Source organism: Leuciscus leuciscus, assembly GCF_965113295.1.
Source record: "Leuciscus leuciscus genome assembly, chromosome: 4".
NCBI classification, from domain to species: Eukaryota; Metazoa; Chordata; class Actinopteri; order Cypriniformes; family Leuciscidae; genus Leuciscus; species Leuciscus leuciscus.
Window position 1 is genome coordinate 27,511,247 of NC_138728.1, and position 20,192 is coordinate 27,531,438.

Consider the following 20,192-nt stretch of genomic DNA (forward strand, 5'->3'; position numbering starts at 1 on the left):
AGCCGGATGGCTTAGTGCAGGCGCTAATGGATCCAAGGATGTATCTCGTAAATTACCCCACTAATAATGCCCAGAATGGTACCAAACTTATACAGTAGTACATTGCATGAGCTTATTTCATCCATTAGACTGAAAGATCTGAAAAAGCCCATACATTTATCCGCCCAAAGACTCTCCTCTCAAAGAAATCAGGACAGAAGTGGTCGAAAGTGGTCGAATTTAAGCTCCAGGTGTAAACGGGAATTTGTCTCCCTCGTCTAATTGTGATCCGATCGACCAAAACGCATCTTAATAACAGGTGGAAACAGGGCCCTAGTAGTGCTGTGGTTGCACTTAAGTTAGTGCACTTCCAGTGCTGGGTTACATCAGGAAGGGCTTCCGGCATAAATCCGAAAAATGTCGAAAAAGCCTTATTCAGACTGTCAGGCCAAACCCAATTTTTTTGCATATCTAATTGGAATCTGATCATATTTAGCAAGTATGAACAGCAAAAAAAAAAAAAAAAAAATCACATGAAATTCTTTTTTTTTTACAAATCTGTTTCAAGAAGAAAAAAAACTTGCATCACAATATTGTGGTTGTCAAAACAATTGGTAACTAAACAGAACTTCATTAAGTTTAGTGACAACATGTTTACATGACGGGTAGACTACTGTTATTTTAAGTGCTTGACACAAATGTCATGATTTTCATGATAAGCTTGCGATTTGATTCTGATCTTAATTCAATATCGATTCATTTAGATAAATACCAGGTACAGTAGCTATATGTTGATTTTTCTCAAGGAAAAATAAATCTCTTAACTAACGCTGTAAACATACAGGAAAACGTGTCAGCTGGTATCATTACTAAAGGTTAAAATTAACAACCCAAATTTATATAATGCGGTTTTTATAATAATGTTATTTTTCATGATGAGTACAAATATACTACAAATATTGTGTTATTATCGTTATTGACAAAGTCCACAAAAATATCAAGATTTTTTTTGTCAATATCGCACTCCGCTAATCTATAACACAAGCACTTAATCATTATCTATCGCTACGATCCAGGATCGGATCTGCCCCATCTTAATTTATGGTTAGGAGCTACTAGTGCTTTTTTACAAGGTGGGGTTTTGTTGTACATGGAGCCATCGATGGGAAATCTCGCCTTATAACCTACCAGAGCTGCAACACAAATACCCGTGTCTCAACTGTGCTGACCCAGTTTGTGAAGGCCACATGTCTTTATGGCCTTCCTTCGTCAGTGCGATCTGACCATGAAGGGTAAAATTCACAAATCGTCCTCTTCATGAATCTTGTTCAAGGGGTGGAACGGAGGAGTCACATAACAGGAGAATCTGTTCACAATCAGCGCATAGAGCGGCTTTGGAGAGATGCTTTCCTGCATGTGCTCCAGTACTTCTACAACTTGTTCTACACTCCTGAGGATTCTGAGGTCCTTGATCCAGATGATGATGTCCACAAGATGTCCCTGCAAATTGTCTTCCTGCCAGAGATACTAAAGAGACTGGGTCTATTTAGGAATGGATGGAATCACCACAAAATCAGAACGGAGAACAATAAAACACCAGTCCAAATATGGACTGCAGGAATGCTTGCCAACATGGAGACAAACCGCAGAGCCATCAGCAATGTTTTTGGTGAAGATCCTTACAGCACACAAACTCTACAAGATCATTTGGCACAACATGGCATAGACAACTTCCCTGTGACTGATGATGGCGAAGATCATTTTCCAGCTGTAGTTGTGGAGCAACCCAGAATCAATCTGAGCCATCAGCAGGAAAACATTATGCAGGCAATTGAGACCATCTCAGATATTACTGCTAAGTATCAGACGTGCTGCAGAGAAATTGCAAACACATTACAAGATGGCTGAGATACAATTTATGATACAGCATTTTTTTCTTGAAACGCGCCATCAGAATGATAGTAAATGTTGATGTATTCTGGATGCTTGACTATCTCAAAGGGACCCCCCCCCCCCCCCCCCTCCACCTCCCCCTCCCCCCAATCTAAATCTAAATCAAACATTAAAGGTAAGAACAGTACAACAATAACAGTTAACGCAGTAACAGTAAAATGTGTGTTTGAGATGGCATAAGGGTGGATAAGTGTTCAGAGAATTATTTAAAGTATTTCTTTTATCACCTTTACATGAACAAGGTACTACATGGTGCCAAAAGTTGCCGTTCTAAACGATTCGTAGGTAGGCCTACTGTGAATTGGAAGTCTGAGAACAATAAGGCATGTGTTGGCCTCTGGAAATATTCTGGTGTCTTGACCAAATGTAAGTAAAAAAGTAGATTTTTGCCGGATGGGGGAATCTAGAGGAGGCACAGATGAGGCTCCAGAAGCAAACTGCAGCACCATTTCCAGTGTCAACGGATTGCAGTCACCTTCTGTAGCCACACAGATTCAGACAGACACACAAAGAAGCAGAATAAGGTTTAAATTGAATATCAGATTCAGTATGTTGGCTTTTTCTAGCCAACATTTTTTTTTTTTGTGGAAAGAAATTTAACTTAAAGGAGTCATGACCTGTAATTTTCACTTTTCCACGAGAAAAAAATTTATGTTATGATTGCCTAACGATTATACACTGGCCGGGAAGCCGATATTTAAAAGTGAAGCGTTTGTTTACCCCAGGTTTCGTAAACCAGCCCACGTGCACGCGCACTCAAATACGTGATGTTAATTTCTGCCCCGACTTGACGTCAAGTCGGCGCAGGATATACCATATATGGACACCGCAGACCTATGCGGCAGGAAGCCCGCCCCTGCCCCTCTCCCCCTCACATTCACCGTGAAAGATGCAGAAACGTGCTGCACACGTGAGTTGCTCTGTTGTTGACTGCCAGAATCAACATGGAAATGTTTTTTCTCTCCCAAGAACGGACCAAGCTGTCAGGGACCAGTGGATTAAATTCATTTTTAATGACGCGGTTCCTACAACCCTTCCCACTGGCTTAGGTGTCTGTGGTAAACATTTTACGCCGGAATCCTTCACAAATTTGGGGCAATATCAGGCGAAGTTGGCATCGAAGCTCCGTTTGGAAAAAGGGGCCATTCCAACAATCAGAAACTTGCCTGCAATTGAAACGGTAAGGCTGTGTTTTTATTGCTCTACTGTGTGTAACAAACAGCAGCTAACTGCTAATGCGGCTATTGTATGCTAGCGGGAGTATTAGCTTCGAGGTAAACAAGGGGAATGGCTGCTACTTTGCAAACAACAAATGACTGAGATTGTAGTTGCATTTAAAGTTGCGCTAGGTCTGGTTCATTCACAACTTGCGCCATGATGTCATTTTGGAATGATATGCTGAAGCGTTACTGCGGTGTCACCCCCCTCCTTCCTGCCACCAATCAACGCGCCCCTCATTTGCATTATTACAATGACCGTCCACGACAGTCAAAATATCGCATCAGATCTCGCGAGACAATAATGCCTTCATAAATAAGGGTCAGAGGAGCTCTGTGTTTATTTTATTTTTTTCCACTTTTCTTTTTTAGAAGGGCCTGAAAGACTATAATAGAGCGTGGGTATCCAATGTAGTACTAGGTTATGCCTCCTTTAAAAGCAAAAAAGACTTACGAAGCGTTTCATCACTTTATCTTGTGGGCTCTGGCACTTTATCTCTTTTTAACTCTGGCATATATTGTTTTCCATTTATACACTCATCAGATGTATATTTGTTTCCATATTTGTTGTGAGTTGTATATGTTGGTACAAATTTTGTATATTTTTTTTGTATAACACCACAAAAAACACCACAAGCAGAAAAAGACAGGACTTTTATTTTGGTCTGGTGATGTGACGTCACAAGGCTGCGCCACGGTCCTGTGTCTGTAAACTGACTAAAGAAAGGTTTGTGCGTTTAAAGTTTTTCAGTAAAACAATTTAATCGTTTTTATAAGAACTGTTAAATAACGCAAATATTATTGAAAGTAAAACTGTAATGTTTTATCTAACATTAATATAAGTTATTTTTGAGAGTAAAGCGCTTCAGCAGTACAGAAAAAGTGCGTCTCATTTCGCTCCTTGTATTATGAATCAGATTGTACATCCTAAACACGAATTGAGGCATTTGAAAGTTCCAATCGGAAGTGAGCATCCCTATGCTTTTTTTGTTTTGTTTGTTTTTTGTAATTCTTTATTTAGTAACAAAGCACAACAATTAAATACAACATAGCAATAGTTAAAAAAAAAAAGAAAAACAGTAAGAATATTATAAAATACAGATAGTAATAATACAAATAAATAACACAAAGAAGAACAACTATATACTCAGGGGTATTTAAATCAAATCCATATCATTACAAAATAAAAAAAACAGGTCCTTAATAAGGAGAACATTTCATGTCTTTACCACAATCTATATATATATATATTTTTTTTGCCTTGGTGTTCCTTATACCCTCCAATGATTTAAGATACTGTCAAAGCTCAAACTTAAATTGTATAAAACTAGGTGTATTTATTGACCATCAACACACATTAATGTGATATTTCCCTAAAATAATAAACAAAAAAAAACAAAAAAATATATATATATATTTTATTTTTGTTAGTTGTTATGATTATTAGTTATGCAAGTGTTGTCTCTTCATGTTAAAAAGAAAAGTCTAGAATATATATATATATATATTCTAGACTTTTCTTTTTAACATGAAGAGACAACACTTGCATAACTAATAATCATAACAACTAACAAAAATAAAAAAAGGAGCTGCTGGGTCTCCTTGTTTTACACATCTAGAAATATTAAATCAGGGAGTTGTTCCAGAAGGTAATTTAATTACAATCGTTATACACTGTATGAACCAGTCAGATAAAATTATTACCAAAGCCCCCCCCCCCCCCCCCCAAAAAAACAAGAATATCCATCATGAATGCATGGTCAAAGGCTTTATAATAATCAATGAATAATATATAACTTTCATCCTAAATTAAGAAATGATAATCAATTAGATCCAAAACTAGACGAATATTATTTCCAATATATCTGCCACACATAAAACCAGACGGGCAGTCATCAATAATTTTATCCAGACAAAGTTTCAATCTCTCTGCAAATATTGTCGATAACAATTAAGTGGATCTTTACCTGACTTTGGAATAAGGGTTATTAAACTCTGATTCATTGTATGCAGCATTTTCTCAGCTTCCAATATTTCCTAAAAAACAAGTAAAAGGAAAACAGAGATATCTTCCAGAAAGGTTTTTATTAAATTAAGTGGTTAAACTGATATTACACGGTGATTTATTATTCTTCAATTTGGCAATATTTTTATCAATTTCATCCAATATTATAATTCCTATCACAATTTTTTTTTTGAGTCTTCATTTAATACTGTAGACGTTTTTTTTAATACTATCCCAAAAAAAAGTCCCTGCGTCTCCAATACCTTCATCCTATGTGTATCATTTTTTATAAAAGCTTGTTACAAACTGAGAGACCTTTGAAACTTTAGCATCAATCCTAAGTATTTTTAAGGAGGACAATTCAGTATTTCTCTTTTCGAGATTAAAGGCCACCTATTATGCAAAATTCACTTTTACATGGTGTTTGAACACTCAGGGCCCTATCTTGCACCCAGCGCAATTGACTTTGTACACCGACGTATAAAAACTATGTATCATTCCTATTTTGCACCTGACGCACAGCGGACTTTTCCCTCCACAGACGCACGTCGGTAAATTAGGGAATGAACTTGTGCTCCGGGGGGCAGTTCAGCGAAAAGAGGAGGCGTGTTCCGGCGCAAACGTTCCCTGGTGCTATTTTGCAGTTCCAGAAAACAATTCCACCACAGACCAGGAAAAACCTAGTCTAAAGTCAGTGGCGCGTTCAGATGCTATTTTAAGGGCGCATGCTTGGCCATAATGTAGCGTGTGCACAACGCGCATACACTTTGCTTCTCTCATCTACACACAGACGCAGCAGTTCCAATTTTGCAAAGCATGCATAATTACAAGGAAAAATATTCCACACGAGGGAAATCATTGTGGTATCCATGAAGATGTGAAAAAATAGGCATAAATCTAGCTTACACATTTACCCAAATTATTATACGCCTGTTTAACCGAGGCTAATTTGGATGGGTTTCTCCCATCCCCATACAATGTCACTTCTCTGTGTTTTACGGCCCTGACGAGAACGTCGGTCTCCTCGGCTGTGAACCGCTCCTGGCGTGCGCCTGGCAAATCCGCCATGGAACAAACGCGCCTGCTCTTAAAGGGAATGTGAGATGATGTTCTGATTGGTTTATTTCACGTTATGCCCAACCCACACCTATGAGTAATGTAGCTACTTCAGACCAACCCATTTTAGATTTGCGTCGGGCGAGATCCGCCCACAAAGTTACTTGCGTTTCGCGTTTGATACTTGCGTTTCAGATTGTTAAAATAGGGCCCAATGTGTGTTGGCAGTGTGTGTACACAACCAACCTTTAATGATAAAAATCCACACTGTGTGTTTATTTTTTAATCCCCATAAATCCTAAGCAGTGTCTCAGAACAAGCCGTTTTCTGATTCTGGGCGATGTGACGTCCTTTTGCTCAGGCCCCTCCCATGACTGTTGACGGACACTGCTGTATTAGCATAAACCCACCCTGAGTGAACTGATACACAGTCTGCCATTGTTTCGACGTGGGAGCAGCTGTACCGGACAAGAATGTCTTCTAAGCGATCAAGGTGTTTTGTTGTTGGATGTAAGAATGAACACGGCAGTCGTCATATACTCCCGACATCTGAGCCGCTGAAGACGCGGTGGAATACTTTTATTTTTGAAGGGAATGCGCCCCCTAATCTACCTAAATTTGTTTATGTTTGCGCAAATCATTTCATGCCAGACTGCTTTGTGAACGAGGGTCAGTACAAAGCAGGTTTTGCTAAAAAATTGATCCTGAAGGATGGATCGGTACCAACTCTTCGTGATCCAGCTTCACCTGCAGAAGTAGTAAGTGTCACACTGTTTATTTTTTATGAATTTTGAGCAAATTGCCATTTCAGTCAATGTGCCTGTTAGCTATTTCCACAACAAATGGGGCTAAAGCTATTGTTGTCTTAGAGACTAGGGTCCCTATCAGACACCCGGTGCAATGCTAGTTTCAGCCTGACGCAGTTCATTTTCACGTCCTGCACCACGTTGTTTAAATGGCAAATGCATTTGTGCCCATTTGTGTGCCCATTTGTGTGCCCATGGGCGTGATGGTCTGAAAACGAGTGTTCAGGCGCATTGATGGCGCGTTGCTATTTTGAGGCAACTGAAATGACTGTGCCATTGACCAACTGAAACCTGGTCTAAAGTCAATTGCGAAATATTTCTTTTTTGTTAAAGAGTGCGTTAGTAATGTGCGCCTATAGGCAGGTCCACAACTTTTTTGTTTCAGGTACACTTTGCTTATTACACACACAGGGAAGCAGCACACAAACATGCCACATATTAAAAATAAAAAGATTACAATGTAAAAGAATAATATTGTGTACATTAAAGATATGGTGGAATCCGGCTTGTCCCGTAGATGATCTGCTTGTGCGCTTTAGATCTGTTTCCTCGCAAGAGAAGCGTTCAGTCTTTCCGCTTGCAAATTCCGGCATGTATATAGTGAATCCACCATGGCGCGAGCGCAACTAGCTTTTAAAGGGAATGGGAGACGAGACTCTGATTGGTTTTTTGCACGTTACGCCGACCATTTTTCCCATTGTTAAACTAGCAAAAGTGGATTCGGGCACACCCTAAGTGCACTTGCGCCCTTCACTTTAGACCAGGGATTCCCAAAGTGTGGTACGCGCACCCCCAGGGGTACGCGAGCTACCACCAGGGGGTGCGCGAGAGGAAAAATGTAATGGCGGTCTGTTTTTTTTAAGTGGGATTTTTCCACACAATAAAAAAAACATGAACAGTAAACATTTCCTTTGTAAATTCCTTTTCCTTTTATTTTAAATAAAAAAACTATAATTTATTAGTTTTTGATAAAACAAATACACATGAAATGCACAACGACACACCTAAAGTCGCTCACGCACTCATATGAGAAGCGCGGGCGCACACAAACTCTCCACGCACATGAAACGCGAGCACACACACACAAACTCGAGTCGCGCACATACACATACTCAATGTGACCCAAGCACATACACAAACTCTCCGCGCACATACTCATATGAGACGCGAGCACACACACGCAATACCCTAAAGATGTGGAAAAGTCGATCAAAAGTGTGGCTACATTTCTCCAGGCTCGATGCCAAAAGCGCGCGATGCAGTATTTGCGGTAAAATAATTGCGGTAAAATAATTGCTGCAAAGACCGGTACCATGACAAATATGATGAAGACATATATGATGTAAACATAATAGCAGCAAGATGCTCCGTCTTCGACTGGTAAATGAAGAGATACCTTGTTGATCAGTCTGATAGTGTTTATATTGCAATAATGACCAACTGAATGTACACTGCCGTTCAAAAATGTGTTGGTTAGTCCGAATTTTTTTCAGTAAGGATGCATTAAAGTGATCAAAAGTGACCTTAAAACATGTCACATGTGTAATGTTACAAGATATTTCGTTTTTAAATAAAACTAAATTACGCGGCTGAAAATAACCGTGCTTTCTGTTACTGAGCCTGTGTCTGTCACTCGTCCTCTTAAAAGTGGAAGCTTGTGCGTAGCTTTGTTGCATTATATTGAAACTTTGTTGATGTTGTTATTGTCATGCGTGTTCTGGTTATTTGCGCATGATTAAACATGAGTCTTTATATGGCGATAAAAAATTTTTTTGAAGTGGGGATTGAGGGTGCGCCAACCCGGTTGGGACATAGAAGGGGGTGCGCAGGAAAAAAAGTTTGGGAACCGCTGCTTTAGACCATGCGCTTAGATCAATAAAATAGGGCCCTAGATGTCCGTCGTCTATTTTAAACCTTGTTTATATACTGTATAACCACACTTTTATAAAGAACAGTATAAAAGGTTATTGTCTTGGAAAAACTGTGTACGTTAAAAATGTTTGTTTATTTGCAAAGGCCAGCACATCTACTCAAAGCCGTAGCTCGAGGGATGTTGGCGTCCAGACAGAACCATCACAGCTACACAGTTTTGTCACACAACCACCGACATTTCAAGCACACCACAGGAGTATCGGTATGTTGATGGTTTTAATTATATTTGTTTTGCACAGCAGCCGCAATAGAGAATGTGAATCTACTTTGTTGTGCATTGCATAATAGGTATTGAGCGTCATGTTTGTGGGAGCCGCTCAGGAGTGTACAATGACAACAAATACAAATCTCCAGTGGAAAAACAAGTGCCTGCACTCAGTTAGAATAAAATTCTTAATATTGGAATGTCTTGCATTCATACGAGCGCTTAGTCATCAGTCTATCATACACTCATAGAAATCCTACGTAGCTTTCAATAAATAAAACGTGACCATGATGTTTCTGCTATATTAAATAATAACTACTATATAGCTTGATATTTGCCAGTGGATCATTTATTCAATCATCATATCACCCTAATTTCTTAACGTTAAACGATATGGCATAACACTAAAACGTTGCTGTATTATACATTCCAGGTGTCCAGACAACGGTGTCAAGTTTTGACCTTAGTATGGCATCAGTTTCTCAAACAGCAGTTAAGTCTTCCACACCACTCAAGACTCCACCAAAGAGACCTCATCTGGACCTTGAGGAAGAGGGAGATGAAGAAGATACTCTTAAGGAATGCTCTTCTATACTAACCGCTCAAAAGACTGATGTCACATTCAATCACACATCAATAACAGAGCCAAAAGGCTTGTTGTAAGTTTCTATTATGTGCAGATGGTTTTGAATTATGTTTGTTTTAATCATTTCAACCCTCACGTTGTGCTTATATGCATGCCTATTTTTTCAGAGCTCAAGCATCCAGTCCTGTTCAAAATATTAGTAAATATATTGTCTATGAGACCTGCATCATGGAACTGTTCGAGTTGTGCCCGGTATGTCAGCGAAGCTGTCATGTACGATCGCAAAGGCTTGGGACATTTTTACGTGTTGAACAACTCTGCCACCACTGTCAGTTCTCACGGAAATGGAACAGTCAGCCAATTATGGGCTGTACTCCAGCGGGCAACCTTCACCTTTCTGCTGCCGTGTATCTCTGTGGTGCTTCATTCTTCACACTTGAAAAAGTAATTGAATATCAAATAATTATTCGCAATGCAGTTACAGAGACTAAACATTTATTATGTCAAAGATGATTACATTTAGTAATTTATTACTTTACTGTATAGCAACGTCACTGTTCTCTATGTTGTCAGATATTTGCAGCAATGAAGCTACAACTTTTCAGGTACGACACCTTTCGTCGCCACGCGCGAATGTGGATTGAGCCTGCTGTTCTTCACAAATGGAGAAACTGGCAGGATGAGATGCTACAGCAGTTAACTCAAAGGGAAAAAGTCATTGTTGGAGGAGACATGAGGGCTGACTCACCAGGTACATTGTGGGGAAAATTAAACCTGTTATTGAAAATCCCCCAAAAAAGAACGTTTTAAGAATGATAGACTTTTCGCACATCTACCAGACAAGGCACAGTATGTAATAAGGAATTATATAACATGGTTTTTGAAGGGCACTCTGCCAAGTATGGCAGTTACACAATGATGGACCTGGAGACGAACACCATTGTAGACGTACAACTCGTCCAGGTAAGTGAGCAGAAACCTTTGTAGCAACATGCTGGAAGATTTGCGTTTTTAATTAAAAGACTCATTATACTATGTTTCTTTGACAGAGTAATGAAGTGGGAGGAAGTTACCACATGGAGAAGGAAGGTTTGAAGAGAAGTCTCGACTTTTTGGACGCTCGTGGTGTGACCCTGGACTGCATTGTGACTGACCGGCACCCGCAAATTAAAAAATTCCTCAGGGAGCGCAATGTTAACCAGTTCTATGATGTCTGGCACATAGAGAAAGGTATATAACCTTACTACCATTCTTATAATTTGCAAGAGTTTTACAGACTAATAAATGTAATAATACTGTAATAGCGAATGTTTCTGGATCACCAATAACAATACAATCGTCTTTTTTTTTTTTTTTTTTTTTATATCCACCACCTATTACACATTAGTCCACTTATTGTAAGTGTTGTCATACTTGTATTTAATTGTAATCTCCAGGAATTTCAAAACAGTTGGAGAAAATTTGCAAGTTGAAGGGATGTGAGAAACTACATAACTGGTTGCGTAGTATTAAAAATCACATCTATTGGACTGCTAAATCATCAAGCAATGGGCCTGAAAGAGTGGCTAAATGGACATCTATGCTGAACCATGTCCAAGATAAGCACACACATGAAGACACCAATTTTCCTGCATGTCTACATCCACCAAGGAAAAGTCTAAACAAAAACAAGTGGCTGGCAGCTGGTATGTAGTCTAAAGAAGCAATGAAGTTAGTTCTAAACAAACTGTATGCAAAACATAAAGCTCGTCTTTTTTTGTCAAAATTAAATGCTTATTCAGTTCTTATTTCTGATTAGTATAATTAAATAATATTTCCAATTCTTTAGGAACTCTGGCATATTACAAGTTGGAGAAAGTTCTCTCCAACAAGAGAATTTTGAAGGATGTGGCCAAGCTATGTCCTCACTACCAGACTTCTTCCATTGAGGTTTTCCACAGTGTCATACTACGGTTTGCACCCAAAAATGTGGTCTTTCCGTTTCTTGGAATGTTGTGCAGGTAACGCAATTATTGTAAAATTAATTTCACATTTGCATACACCGTTGAATGAATGGTGACACCAACACCAGTGAATGATTGGGTGAATGTGAGGCAATATGTAAAGCGCTTTGGTGGCCATGGGTCTGTTGAAAGCGCTATATAAATGCAGTCCATTTACTGTTGTCATGTTATGTTGATGATGTATTTCTTGCTTTCAGACTGTACCTGGCTGCACTACACTACAACGAGAACGCCGGGCGTCCTCAAGCCACAACAGCAGCAGGTCAACCCCTGCTCAAAGTGACCTTTCCGAAGGCCAAGGAGGGAGAACATAGTGTCAGAGAAGGGAAGAGACAAGCAACTTTCAGTATGTATAACCTGAGTTTACTTAAAAAATGTGATAGAATTGTACATTACCTTTATTGCACTTTTCCTTACAAGCTATGTGAAAAAACAATGTAACTATCTACAAATAAAAAATGTCATATTGCACAGGATATGTGGATGACCTGCTGGACCTCATATTTGATCAAGTCTTTGTGGATCCTGCACCGTATGCGGATGAGGTCTTGAGGATCCCCATACCACCGCCACTGTGTCCAGAGTACGACCGGCTTGCTTAGGATGAAGCCATCTCCAGCAGGGTGTCTCGTTTTAAGATATAGGCGGTCGAAAACCTACATAGCTGCCCTGGGCATCAGGAAACTCTCTTCGAATACTCAGGACCACACAGGCTGAATCACAACTCGTAATCTTCGTCCCAGGAAAACCCAGCACCAGCTAACAAAGCTCTGATAAGCTAAAAATCTGTAACGACTGACACACAGGGACATCATCATAACAGGGTTCAAGGATTTTTTCGGTGTTTCTGTTTTATGTGTCTATCTACGCTGTCTGGAGTTTTAGTTTTTGATATTCAATACATTTTGGCACAATTTTTTTGTTGATGAACGTCATTTTTAAAAGTTAATTTATTTGTAAAGGTCATTGTCTTTGTAAATTATGTAAATAAATACATTTATGTTATGCAAGTTTTCATATGAATTTACTTAAGGATATAACAACAGTAAGGTATAGAGTTTGTGTTCACTCTTTATGTATGCTTTGGTTTGAATATAACCTTGGGAAATATAATGCTAAATGTTTTGTAAGATCACATGAAATAGACATTTGCAGTTATATTCGCTAATCATTTACACACTCACCGTTGTACTCCACGAAAGTCGCAGGGGACCATAGTCAACTCTATAAATGTTAAAGGGTCATGAAACCACAAAACACATTTTTTGAGATGTGAACAGAAATGTACAGGTTGCACATCGCTGAAAACACTAAAAGCACAGGGAAAATTTTCCCTAGCAATTTCGTTCTTCCGGGCTGAAAACCAAAGTTGAGGCAACGTCTGGGAATGAGTGGTAGAAGCGTGCGTAGTGTGTGACTGGCTGTGGGCACGATTCTACATCAGCTGGCCCTCAAGCTAACTCTGCATTTATTCATGAGAAAGAGCTAATTTTAATCCAATCACATTACAGCGGAGGATTCAAAAAACATGCGGCACGCGCATGACAGTGGTTTATGCGTTGAACATGTTCCACTCTCGTAACGCGGATATTATGGTTCATACTGACCGGAGCAAGCGCGTTTCAAGGTTCATGACACTTTACATGCGTTTTGTAATGAAAACACATTTTAAAGGTGCCTTGTGTAATGTCCGCCAAAAAATCAATTCATACTCCACATTCCATACCAGATGGGGGCAGTATACCTCCAGAAACCGAGAAACGGCATAGTCTCTATGCTCCGCCCCTACCTTCACAACGACCCTAGAGCCATAGCTGAAGCCGAGCCAACTCCTAATAGAGGACGTTTTGACTCCAGAGGAACGTTGGTTGATGTCAAGTGATTTTGAAATATGACATCTTCAAGTTACTCCCCTTCACCTTTACCAGTGAATATGTTCATATTCGTTTTGTTCGTATTACATTTTTATTGTTAGTTTGAATTACATTAATTTGATAGACAGCATTCGCTGATGCTGACCAAGCTAGCGCCAACATAACCAGAGCTGCCAACTCTCACGCATTCACCGTGAGACACACGCAATACGCTGATTTCACGCAGCCGTTATTCTGAAATCGAAAGCGAGGCTCCGGTGGGAAGAAAACCGGAAGTGTCGCCTTTAATCACAGGAGAGTCGTGAATGCGATGGCGTATTGTTGTGTTTAATGATGTTGTGTCAATTCTAAAAATGTACATATATTTCTTTCATACTTTAGACTATATACAGTGAAATTCATTTATAAATAAAATATTTTTTTTAATATATAATTCAGAATGTAAAAAAAGAAGCAGGAATGAACTATATACATATCCTATATTGAATAGTAACATCCAATAGTGTAAATCGCGGCAGCAGCTTCAGGTTGGTAATCCAAGGCATTGTTGTTTATCTTTACTTCCGGGGTTCTTCCCACCGGAGCCTCACTTTCGATTTCAAAATGGCGGCTGCGTGAAATCAGCGTATTGACACTTTTCACACGCTCTCACGCCACTCATCAATTTGACACATTGCAGTCTCTGAAACAGAGTGACCTCAAATAAATGCATCAGTCTTAAATTTACAGCTGGTATGGATGTAATGCAAGTTTGATTTTCATTAGCAATACCTCTTCTAGCTAAGTTATCATTAGTCACCAAAAAACATTCGGTCTCATTACACCTTGCAATGTTTTCCGTTATGTTTCGTGCGTCCATTTGGGGTTCATCGAAGACATTTCAAGCTTCTTAGCTTGTGGTTTTATTTATTTTAAAGCTTAAGCTTGAGTAAGCAAACTGTACTTTTGATGTAATTTATGTAATAAATAGAACCTTATTGTAAAGTGTTACTGATTAGTTATTTACCTCCTGAGTTCACTGTTGGAAAAATAAGTTGTTTTAACCATTCATTAAAATTAATCGGTTCAAAGGAGTCATTAGTTTGCGAATTGGACGTGTCATGCGTGTTGTGTGATTGATTATCCCAGCAGTTAGGACATGGACATCCAAGATTTGTGTCAACACAGAAAACATTTCATCACTGGATAGTTTTTTTCGTTTAATTAAAGTGTTGTTTTATGTCAGCTGAATGTGCGGAACGTTTAGCACAATTCACACCCAGCGGCAATTCAGAATTTCTTTTTAAAAATCTCCGAATGCTCCACATGAAACTTTGGTCTTCCGACCTTTTAGCACTGTGTCGATTTATTTTGATTAATATGTGCGAGGGAGAGAGAGCAAGACAGCGCTTAGTTTGGAGACTGTGAAGTCTTGTTTACACTTTCGCCTGGCTCCGAAGAGAGAGAGTGCGCGCGCGCGACCGGGTCTCTCTCTCTCTCTGCTCGTTCTTTCATTTAAACAAGCGCAGCAGTTCATCTACATTACTCACCGATCAAAAATTCACTTTGGCGGGCGCTAAAACAAGTTCAATGCAGGTAGTAGCCTACATGACCATGCACTTGCACAAATGCGACCATTTTGGTCGCAGTCTGGAACCCTGTTGTGGTGGTGGTAGGGGTCTCTTGCCAAGGGCTTCAGCCATTCTTCCGCTCTCTTCCCTGAACTGAAATGTAGTAGTGACATCAGGTTCAAGTACGCCCACAAGCCGTGCGAGTTATTCGTGTATTGCAGTTTGGCTAGTGGTTATGTTGCCCGCATACCGCCTCCCATGGCCGAAACTGGTATTATGACACCTGTCGGGCTGTGGCTAGTAATTTAGCATGCTAATTCAGGTTGATATCTCTGCAGCACTATAACTTGTCATTTTTTTAATGACATCATCACCCTTATTTCTTCTCATTCTTTTGATGCATTTTTTGGATATTTTTACCTCAATTCTTACACATGGCACCTTTAACAAACTGGATCCATTCCGGGATGGTACACCATACATGATGGAGTCACTTGCAGTTGTTGTATCCGTCTTCTAACCTTCATTACAGTAAACAACGTAAGGCATTTTTATGTCATGCGTTCTGTTTACAGCAATTATAACTGTAATTAAATTAATACCCGCTCTATCTTCCTGCCGCATATGTTTTCTGGTTCTGTAGGCATCCTCTCATATTTGCCACATGAGCACCTGTTCAGCAAGTAATATTTTTCACATGATGCAGCAACAGTACTCCTCACATAAAAGTCATGTTGTTATACTGCTTTGCTAACATTTTATCCATATTCGTGTCGTTTCGTAAAGGTGCATAGCGAACGCTATCACAGTATCTGTGTGTGTTGCTAATCCATCGTTGCAAATGGACTGCGAAAACTCGACAAGTACATAAATGCATCAAATAACCATTCCGAGACGTCCTGGTACATTCTCGTAGGTGTACAGTCTCTCCTTCATCTGGGTCAGATTCTGGTTTATACATGTAGGGCTGAATACCGAGTCTCTCGCTCTCAGTCATGGTCATGTTGCTTTCTACCGACTATATAGGTTTGCAAAGCAGAGATGTATACACTACGCCAGGGGTCGGCAAGTAAGTTTGGCTTTGGGCCAAAAAAATATTTCACCACTAGATAGCGGGCCAGAACAGCAATTAGAATTGCCTGTGACAGACTGTTACAGTGTCTTTTGTAACTGGTAGTGAGCTGTTACTCTGTGTTAAATCCTGTAGTAGGACAGTCATTAACAAAAAGACACATTTGTGTAGCAGTGTCCGGGTTTTACACTAGATAAATTAATAAAGCAGTAGTGACACATAGCCTGGCAAGTATCTTCATTCACCAACTTGCAACACAGACCGCCTTGCTAAAACACACATATATGGGAGATACGGAACTCAAAAAATAAAAGAGGACTTGAATTCGCCCATTAATGGCATGTTTGAGTCATGCTCTTAACAAACTGTTTTATTTCCTCTTTCCATATTGTGAATAATAAATGTGTATCCTTTTAATTTGCTTGTTACACAATGGAGCCTGACTTATTGTAATAATTATTTGGCGTAGTCTACTTTAACACTCAGAATTATTCCTTGGTATCCTCACATACTAAACTGCATTTATCTATTACGTTGTGTGCAGAGTGATTTTAACGTTTTAGCTAGCTGGTGAGAGAAAATGGCACTATCAAAGAGTCTAAAGAGGAAAGTTGACAGCGAAAATAAGGCATACAAAGAAGAATGGAAACAACTATGCGTTCATCCTACCTAGTTTTGTGAATGCAAAGCCGGTGTGTCTTATCTGCAACAAAGCGATCCACAGACTCTTTTGAATGTCTTTCAGAATCTTTCAAATTAAAAGCTCTCAATTCATCTCAAAATAAAACATTGCTGCAAAATCGTTCTCGTACTTTTATTTTGAAGGCAAAATGTGAGTATGACGGCATAATGTTTTGGAGACGAAGTGATTGCGGTAACTGTTGCTGTCATGACAGATCTATTTCGTACGGAGCCCCCCTAGTCCCACTTTGTAAAAAAAAATAATTATAACTATCTTGTGGCCTCAAGATAGTATCTCGTGGCCTCAAGATAGTAACTCGTGGCCTCAAGATAGTAACTCGTGGCCTCAAGATAGTATCTCGTGGCCTCAAGATAGTAACTCGTGGCCTCAAGATAGTATCTCGTGGCCTCAAGATAGTATCTCGTGGCCTCAAGATAGTAACTCATGGCCTCAAGATAGTATCTCGTGGCCTCAAGATAGTAACTCGTGGCCTCAAGATAGTAACTCGTGGCCTCAAGATAGTATCTCGTGGCCTCAAGATACTATCTCGTGGCCTCAAGATAGTATCTCGTGGCCTCAAGATACTATCTCGTGGCCTCAAGATAGTAACTCGTGGCCTCAAGATAGTAACTCGTGGCCTCAAGATAGTATCTCGTGGCCTCAAGATAGTATCTCGTGGCCTCAAGATAGTAACTCGTGGCCTCAAGATAGTATCTCGTGGCCTCAAGATAGTATCTCGTGGCCTCAAGATAGTAACTCGTGGCCTCAAGATAGTATCTCGTGGCCTCAAGATAGTAACTCGTGGCCTCAAGATTGTATCTCGTGGCCTCAAGATACTATCTCGTGGCCTCAAGATAGTAACTCGTGGCCTCAAGATAGTAACTCGTGGCCTCAAGATAGTAACTCGTGGCCTCAAGATAGTAAAGTGTCTGACACATGGACCCTTTGTTATTAAACTGGACCCTGTAGTTCAATACTTCACATTCTGTGCAATATTCTCTGTTTTACTATTCATTGTGCAATATAGTTTGCTGCACTTCTGCTTCTATTTATTTACTAGTACTGTTCATCACATTTCTGTTAATACAGTAATGTAAATCTTGTAGGCTGCATATCCATAGTCCTTTATAATTCTTCTTCATATTTTATAGCCTATATTTATACTTTTTACATGTATATACTTGTTTATTTACCAACTTCTATTATTATTTATATTCCTTTAAATGTCTTGATGTGCACATCAACTGTGACACAAGAATTGTCCCCTGGGTTATCAATAGGATCAATAAAGATCAATAAAGTATTTCTGATTCTGATTTTAAGTTAGCCTATAGTGGAGTGTGCAGACTGGTTCATTAATTATTGAAGTGTTTCACATTTTGGTAGTTTTGAATGTAAGAAAAGCATGTGTCCGTGTAGCCTACGAAAAAACGTCAGCAGAGGGCGTTCTAGGCTTAGGTCACGGTACCTCCGTCTGGCTGTATTTCCATATGTGTATTTCCCGGTATTTCCCAGTTGACGGCAAGGAGCTGTAGAAGAACAGCAGATGATCATATGAATCATTGTGACGGCTTTACAGAGGTAAGAGTGTTTTAATTAGCACGGTGAACATTTAGTTAGATGGCAAATTACTGAGTTAAGATAACTGCAAGACTAGCTAGGTGTTCGAGCTGGAAGCATTAGCGATTAGCATATAAGTTAAGAAGGCTAATTCAACGTTAACGGCTATCATTAGGCTAACGGTTCTTTAGCCTCGGTAAAGTCCGGTAAAAAGTTGTAACATTAGTAACAGGGACAAAGCCCGGCAGTTCGTGTGGGGTTGTTCTATTTAGTTAATGTTAACTGATGGTGTCAACACTAGTTTTTGGCCATTGACTATTAGTGGATGCAGTGAAATATCAGAATGTCTGTGTATCAAGTAATCATATAATAATAATAATAATATTACATTTAATTTATATAGCGCTTTATTATTATTATTATTATTATATGATTACTTGATACACCCTGTTACTAATGTTACAAATTTTACCGGACTTTACCGAGGCTAAAGAACCGTTAGAATAATGATAGCCGTTAACGTTGAATTAGCCTGCCTAACTTATATGCTAATCGCTAATGCTTCCTGCTTGAACACCTAGCTAGTCTTGCAGTTATCTTAACTCAGTAATTTGCCATCTAACTAAATGTTCACCGTGCTAATTAAAACACTCTTACCTCTGTAAAGCCGTCACAATGATTAATATGATCATCTGCTGTTTTTCTACAGCTCCTTGCCGTCAACTGGGAAATACCGGGAAATACACATATGGAAATACAGCCAGACAGAGGTACCGTGACCTAAGCCTAGAACAGGGCGTTGACGTTTTTCGTAGGCTACACGCACACATGCTTTTCTTACATTCAAAACTACCAAAATGTGAAACACTTCAATAATTAATGAACCAGTCTGCACACTCCACTATAGGCTAACTTAAAATCAGAATCAGAAATACTTTATTGATCTTTATTGATGCTATTGATAACCCGGGGGACAATTATTGTGTCACAGTTGATGTGCACATCAAGACATTTAAAGGAATATAAATAATAATAGAAGTTGGTAAATAAACAAGTATATACATGTAAAAAGTATAAATATAGGCTATAAAATATGAAGAAGAATTATAAAGGACTATGGATATGCAGCCTACAAGATTTACATTACTGTATTAACAGAATTGTGATGAACAGTACTAGTAAATAAATAGAAGCAGAACTGCAGCAAACTATATTGCACACATATTAAAACAGAGAATATCGCACAGAATGTGAAGTATTGCACTACAGGGTCCAGTTTAATAACAAAGGGTCCATGTGTCAGACACTTTACTATCTTGAGGCCACGAGTTACTATCTTGAGGCCACGAGATACTATCTTTAGGTCACGAGTTACTATCTTGAGGCCACGAGTTACTATCTTGAGGCCACGAGTTACTATCTTGAGGCCACGAGTTACTATCTTGAGGCCACGAGATAGTATCTTGAGGCCACGAGATACTATCTTGAGGCCACGAGTTACTATCTTGAGGCCACGAGTTACTATCTTGAGGCCACGAGTTACTATCTTGAGGCCACGAGATACTATCTTGAGGCCACGAGATACTATCTTGAGGCCACGAGATACTATCTTGAGGCCACGAGTTACTATCTTGAGGCCACGAGTTACTATCTTGAGGCCACGAGTTACTATCTTGAGGCCACGAGATAGTATCTTGAGGCCACGAGATACT

At 39.4% G+C, this 20,192-nt stretch overlaps 2 protein-coding genes across 4 annotated transcripts in view; both read left to right on the plus strand.

The window, feature by feature from the left end:
- LOC309497632 (uncharacterized protein) overlaps positions 1-20,192 on the plus strand; it is a 189,176-nt gene that overhangs the window by 25,541 nt on the left and 143,443 nt on the right. The gene's annotated exons all lie outside the window — the stretch shown is intronic.
- LOC309497631 (uncharacterized protein) lies at positions 3,820-14,603 on the plus strand. 3 transcript variants are annotated; one of them, XM_082167912.1, is made up of 12 exons: positions 3,827-3,876; positions 6,517-6,968; positions 9,033-9,150; positions 9,587-9,812; positions 9,907-10,183; positions 10,313-10,490; positions 10,626-10,702; positions 10,789-10,969; positions 11,176-11,424; positions 11,568-11,739; positions 11,940-12,088; positions 12,217-14,603. In XM_082167912.1, the coding sequence occupies exons 2-12, from the start codon at positions 6,684-6,686 to the stop codon at positions 12,342-12,344; spliced, it is 2,040 nt and encodes a 679-aa protein (XP_082024038.1). In that variant the 5' UTR covers positions 3,827-3,876; positions 6,517-6,683; the 3' UTR covers positions 12,345-14,603. The 3 variants fall into 3 exon arrangements, with proteins under 3 accessions (XP_082024040.1, XP_082024038.1, XP_082024039.1); XM_082167913.1 differs by having other exon boundaries at positions 3,837-3,876; positions 6,572-6,968; XM_082167914.1 differs by lacking the exon at positions 6,517-6,968 and having other exon boundaries at positions 3,820-3,876.

What these genes read in the sequence shown, in the direction of transcription:
- LOC309497631 (XM_082167912.1), top strand. Translation starts at nt 6,684, where the DNA reads ATGTCTTCTAAGCGATCAAGGTGTTTTGTTGTTGGATGTAAGAATGAA. An exon ending in AGCACACCACAGGAGTATCG is followed by an intron (nt 9,151 to 9,586) that starts GTATGTTGATGG and finishes TATACATTCCAG; the next exon opens with GTGTCCAGACAACGGTGTCA. An exon ending in ACAGAGCCAAAAGGCTTGTT is followed by an intron (nt 9,813 to 9,906) that starts GTAAGTTTCTAT and finishes CTATTTTTTCAG; the next exon opens with AGCTCAAGCATCCAGTCCTG.